General features: G+C 38.4%; 1 protein-coding gene across 1 annotated transcript; it reads right to left on the bottom strand.

Moving 5' to 3' along the window:
* Positions 1-579: 579 nt before the first annotated feature.
* Positions 580-2,061, bottom strand: LOC132548566 (ras guanine nucleotide exchange factor R-like). The gene has a single exon (XM_060212428.1). The coding sequence runs from the start codon at positions 2,059-2,061 to the stop codon at positions 580-582; it is 1,482 nt and encodes a 493-aa protein (XP_060068411.1).
* Between the last annotated feature and the right edge of the window lie 4,473 nt (positions 2,062-6,534).

Below are 6,534 nucleotides of genomic sequence, written 5' to 3'. Positions count from 1 at the left end.
CAGCCTAGTATATTTGTGAGAGTAGGTTTGTATAACCTGATGTCTCTGGGGGAGGAGGCTTGTGCAGTGAAATATAGTATACTGCATTACATGCCCCTGGGGTTTTCAATCATTTTTGATATGTCCGTGTTAAGTTTTCCTAAGCTAAGACATGATAACTGACGATGTCACCATTATACATTGTATGGTACCATCTTAGACTGTAATGATAGAATATGTCATCGCTATAAGAATTACTAATCGGAGCGAGCGGTCAGTGGTTAAACTATTGAATTAATTTGGGTAACTGTCTATATCTATTTAACTAATAACGGTTTAATAATAACGTGGAGACTTTTGTAACATGTATGTGTAGAATGCAATGCACATGTAATGTCACACGTAGTCACAATAGGATAGGTATTGCAATAAGGCTTGATATGTGGTACATCTGTGTACATAGTAGCGCAAGAGTCCAGTTCTACATAGAACGTCACATTAAAATCACAGAAGTTGCTATCACTAGAAGAATTGCATTAAAACAACTGAAATGGAAATGTCTGTGTGCAGTGAAAGTAAGTAACAAGACCAATTCCGAATTCAAGAACAGAGAGTCTGGAACTTCTGCCAACCTGTCTCTAACACATCCGCCCATCCGCGATACGCATCGAGCGCTGATGATTCCCATTCATACTTGGTGATAAAGTACTTCTCCAACTTTTCTCTCCTCTTTTTCATTCTCTCTGGGTTATCGAAATCTGAACGTTTTTCTCGTTCTGCCCATATCTGGTCTTGTTTGTCTGTCGTGACGTCGTTTGCCAACAGATTTTCCTCTATAACATTCCAAGCAGCTTCCCCCTCCACCTCAGTATCGAATTCAGGAAGCTCTTCATCCCCTGCTTCTCTCAGCAATTCAGGGAAGTCAACACTTTCCGTTATGTCCTCAAACACCAAATTTTCGTATCCATACCAACTCCAGGCCCCGTGATCTGGTACAATAAAGTCAAAAACTTCCCATGTCTCTGCCCAGCGTCGTAACGATTCCGGGTCTGCTTCCACAGACTTTGGGAGTAAAAACGTACACTTGTTTGGGTCTCCCTCCGCTTGCGGGGGACTGAAAGGAATGTCACCACCTAACTGTTCATACAATGCAAAAAATCTTTCAAGAAGCTCGAGGTACTCGGTAAGGTATAGTGTAATGCTCTCGTCACTTCGAATCTCATTCGCAACTCCTTCTGCATCCTCCCGAACATCGGACCAATAGTCTTTGTTTTTCATTTCGAGAAGTGTTGCCACTTTGCATTTTGATACATATTTGCGAATTGTTGACATTTTTATTCCGATCTTGTTTACTATACTAACCGGATGTGAAGCCCACTTCCCATGCAAGTCTAATAACATATCCTCTTCGAACAATCCGGGACAGTCTTGCTCGAGCTCGGCCTTCCGAGCTGTAACTTCCGGTTCTATAACGTCCTTGAATGCTGCAGTGAGATGGACGAACTTGCCCCAGATAAAGAGCACACTCTGGGCGTTTTCCTGATTGATGTCCGACACCTGTTTAACGGTGTAGGTCGTATCGTACTGTCCATACACAGACAGACGATTTCGAGCTTGTTCTAGCGTCTCTTCCGGAGCAGATTCATCATTTGTTGAGTCTGGTGTTTCCTGTTGTTGCAGATTTCGTTGTTGCTGTTCCTCCTCTTGGTGTTCCTGGTCTTGTTGTTGATTTATTGCTGCTTGCTGTTCGTTTAGCTTTTTGTTTAGATCTTCTTGTTTTTGTTGTTGTTCCAGCAAATCTCTTTGTTCCTGTTGCTGTGCAGCATCATGCTGTTGTTGTTGTTGTTGTTCCTGTTGCTGTGCAGCATCATGTTGTTGTTGTTGTTGCTGCTGCTGCTGTTGTTGTTGTTGTTGTTGTTGTTGCTGCTGTTGCTGTTGTTGTTGTTGCTGTTGCTGTTGCTGTTGTTGCTGTTGCTGTTGCTGCTGCTGCTGTTGTTGTTGTCTTTGTTTGGCGTAGTTGTCATTGTTATTATGTATGTTTGGTGAAATTGCTCTCACCTCAGAACTACTGCCACAGCCCATGATTGAAATCCTTTTTTTATCTGAAAAGAAAACAGTTGAATTAGTTAACGTTCACAGACACACAGACAGTGTTTGAAATTCTAAGTGACCCGTACGATTCGTTTATTAGTCAGAAATCGTTAAGTACTAATTAGTATATCAGCATAGCAAAACGATTAACGTACTTGTTTCATACAAATCTTTCAATCGTTGTACAGTACATCTAAGATAAGACAATGTCAAATGACGTGCCCCCAATCATTACAGTATCTGTATACATGGAAGGATGTTGTTGCACAAATATTGGAGGACAAGTTATGAAATGATATAGCATACGAATTGGATTGTTGACCGAGTATTCAATTTTTTGTCATCAAATTACAAATTACATTTCGACGCTGTACAGTAATACATTAGAGTGGTAATTTCATGAAAGGACGATGATATTAAAAAAACCCTTTAACCACTACATCTAAGAAGTAGTAATAGTTCAAAGTGACACTATCACAAATGTGGCCACCGTTTGCGCGATTCGCGGCCATGTCTTCAGTGAAGAGAGGCAGAATCTATATATAGTAAAATCTGTATTAGGTGGAAGGTAAGTCGTGATCGCTACACAGAAAGTTACTATTTACAGAATGCTAATACAGGTATATAAATTTTAAAGTGAAAAAGAAATGCACTCTCCGGCGAAAAGATTGCTTAAAAACGAGTGGTATACTTGAACGTAGAGCTTAAATTACGCTTTAAGTCCTGAACAAACACCTTTTTTTATCAAGGTAAATCCACCAGCGATATTTAAATATGTTTAGAATTTAATAAAACCATTAAAGGACAACAAAAAATCTTTTTATTGGAAAGTTGCCAGTGGAAGTTCTCATTAGCAGTTCGCATTACTCCGAAGGCCGTCATGTATAGAGCAGATCGATATGTACGTTATTAACAGGAGAGGAATAAGTACCAGGAACTGAAATCATAATATACCACATTTAGAAATATGCCTCAGAGTTTGGAGTTTCTAGCACAACCTGATAATCCATCGGTTAGACTGGTCCGGCAGTTGTTGATAGTTTTCGATCCAGCAACAAAAATCTGAATTTTGAAATATCCACAGAAACTAAAATAGTGTTTTCGCACACTAGAATCCTTTTGGTAAGTGTTATTGGCAAGTTGATACCAAGAAATGACAGACAGCTCAGACCTATGATACTGTAGTCAGCGAAATGAAATTAACTGCATTGTTGTCAAAGTTTAACACAGGTGTATGAAATAACGAGACGTCGCTGTAATCCGCAGTAATCCATTCTATATCGTTTGGGTAGTGTTATACGTAATACGAAATATAGGCCTATATACGAGGTTGTAATCCGTGGTGGAGAGAATAACGATTAACAATGAGCTCGAGAGAATGAATTGTCAAGTCCGTGATACCATGCAGTGACAATGTTATGGGTGGGTGACGTTCACGTCTTAGCCCAATGAATAGTTCGGTAACAATCGCCTTACCTGTTATCCCAGTAAGTCATACTAGTCTAAAGATTGTGAGAGTAGAGTTTCTCAGACACGAACTACCTAACTTCAAGACATGGTTAGGTTTTATAGAATGACAATATATACCTACCGTCCGTTCATCAGCAGCACGTCCGAGTCATAACAGACCGCCTGACAGCACCAGATATCATCAAACCTGTTGGGATTCGCTCTTAGATACTCTGCTATTTGTTCCGTTACCGGTATTGACTTCGCACAGGGACCTTTTCTGGAAATCGTGTAATCGATGTTAGTTTTTAAATGACGTGTATTGTCCAACACTCCAAGCTTGGCTGTATGGATGTTTGTTTACCCGTTACTAAGTGAGCTCCGACCATTTGTAGACAAAGAGTGGTCGATTGCTATCCAAAGACTTTCTGCTATAACATTTTGTAATTCTCTGTCTACTTTAGATTTGAACTTGATTTAAATAATTCTATAATGAACTCGTTTAAACATGAAAAATAATACACATATTACACATAGATAATGGGGCTTAGGTGATCCGACAGAACCGTTTGAAGTAAAATTGAGAGCAATATTATCATCTGTTGGTACGCCTATTATGCAGCAAAAATTAAAATTTTTATTGGGAGATGTATATTACATTAAAGCGTTCCAATAAAGCTAATGACATTTCTTGGTATGTCGATCATGAGCAAGACAATCGAGGTAACAACAGGTCGGTAGAACCGAACCATTTCCTTTCCCAATACTCACCATTTAGATACTAATTGCTTTTTCATGTGGTGGTGTCGCGTCTGTCGTCAGTCCGTTGTCAACGTTTTTTTCCTTCTGTCGACTCCTTCTCAATATCTGGCCATTATCATGCAGGAATGAAATGATTGACCTTGGCCTTCTTTCAATATATCACAGGGATCAAATGTGTTCACATCTTCAAACCACCAAAAGGTCTAGGATGCTGATATTTGGCCTGTAGCATGCTATGATAAAGGGTTAACAAGTTGCTTCAAATTACTTATTCTTAATTACTTCTTTCAAGGCCACAGGGGTCAAATGAGTTAAAAGCTTCAAACTTATCTTCTTCTTAACAACCAGAAAGCCCAGGGTGCTCATATTGGGGTTGTAGCCTCCTGGAATGAATGTCTAAGTGTTGATAAAATGTGCATGTTATGTAAAATATTAATGAAAATCTAATCAAATGATAGTCACCGTAAAGAATACATTCATGGCATGATTGTGACAAAAAATCATGTTTCCATCGCGCCATTTGGCTGTTTTATGGAAGAAACAATCTCAAAAATGCCATTTTCGATGATAACATTTTAGATACAAAAACTGTGTTTTTTAGAGAATACACCATTTTATGGGCGTTGGATGCAAACCAATTTTTATCCTATTAAATAGTACGTAATATGCTATTGATGAGAGGAAAAATCATCAAAATGTAAGTGGTGGAACATTTTCAAATGTTGGGTTGAATTAGCCTATGGTTGAATTGCCGATTTTCGACTTTCTTTAGATAATTAACAAAAAAACGAGAGTATTTGCTCGGTATGTTGAGAATATGTACACAGATATGAAAAAAAGTGAGAGAAACACTTTTTCATAAAAAAAATCCAAGATGGCTACTTCGCAAGTCCCCGTGGTTGAAGACATTGGCTGACAAATAGACAGAACAACAAACAAAACGTGTTCCTTATGATTTTGGTTGGTTTTCTCATTTACGAGATTGTTCATAGCTACCGGCGATTGTATAATACCTATATTTATAAGTTTGGTTAGTCACATGGTAACGGGGATCTTTCATATCGAGCCCCAAACATACTTTCGACATATGCACTCTGTTGCCGCATGGAAAACTATTTCAAGTTTTGTCGGAATTTCTTTACCTGTGGTTGTAATGGTCGAGGGTTTTCCAGCGTCCTGTAATACACAAGGTAGTACAAGATACTGGAGATGTACGCACACATTCTCATCGTTCTCTCTCCAACTGGGCACTGGCAGTAGTAGTCCTTTATTGGGGCCTCAACATCGGGTGAAACGGTGAACCGTATCCAAACGTTATATTTCGTTTGGCTTTTGTGTCGAGAATGTATTTGACATCGGAGAAGGTCTGGGGAGTGCTGGTAAAGCCACACCTCATAGTCGCCGTCATCACTTAAATGTTCGGCGATGTAACCAGGAGCCAGAGATATCTGATACGTTCCACACGTAATGGTTCTCAAGTAATCAAGATCGAGACGGGGAAACAGTGCTTTTTTTTACACATCATAAAACTGTCATGAAAATATCCGCTCTGATATTCAATATAAAAGTTTGTATATAATAAGCTATATAATAGGGTTTTAGACAAGGTTGTTACTAATTTCCCCTTTTCTTTCAATTTACAACCACATTCAGGCGGCGATATGAGAACGTTCCACCACATGGAATTAGCTGATTTTTGGTACACATATGAAACAAGTAAAGCTCTATCCGATTTTCTGATGGAAATTTGCATCCAAAACTATATAACGGGAGAAAATTGCAAATTTATGGCATTTTTCTTCATAATTGTGTCTCTGCAAGTGCATTTTCATCCGAGAATATTCTTTTTAATGTTTTATGAATAAACACGATGTTTTGGAAATATATATCAAAAGAAATTTATACTATGTTGCGAATTACAATTTCGAGATAACCTTCTTTTATTTACGAACTTATGTCTTTGATGCTGAAATTGACAACTTTATAAAAATACATTTTCACTGAAATTATGAAAGCTGGGTGTCGGAAAGGTGTAAAATTATTTGTCGGAAAAGAAAAAAAACAGTAGTTGAGCTAGATAAGAAATTATACGGGGGCAGGCTCCTATGGAGAATTAACATTACTGGAAACAGGCCCTTTGTTAAAATGACGTTGACCAAATTTCTAAGTCACAGGGGATCAAATATGACTATTATTTTTAAATGGTTTCTTCTCATTCTGATCACACAGAGTTACTGTCTTTCGTTTCAATAT

This window comes from Ylistrum balloti, unplaced genomic scaffold (genome assembly GCF_031769215.1).
Source record: "Ylistrum balloti isolate Yb309-2 unplaced genomic scaffold, AGI_CSIRO_Ybal_v1 Utg370018, whole genome shotgun sequence".
NCBI lineage: Eukaryota > Metazoa > Mollusca > Bivalvia > Pectinida > Pectinidae > Ylistrum > Ylistrum balloti.
The sequence above is the reverse complement of the archived record's forward strand: the minus strand, read 5'-3'. Positions and strand labels throughout refer to the sequence as shown.

Bases quoted from the DNA above. Each gene is read 5' to 3' on its own strand.
- LOC132548566 (XM_060212428.1), bottom strand. From the start codon at position 2,061: ATGGGCTGTGGCAGTAGTTCTGAGGTGAGAGCAATTTCACCAAACATA.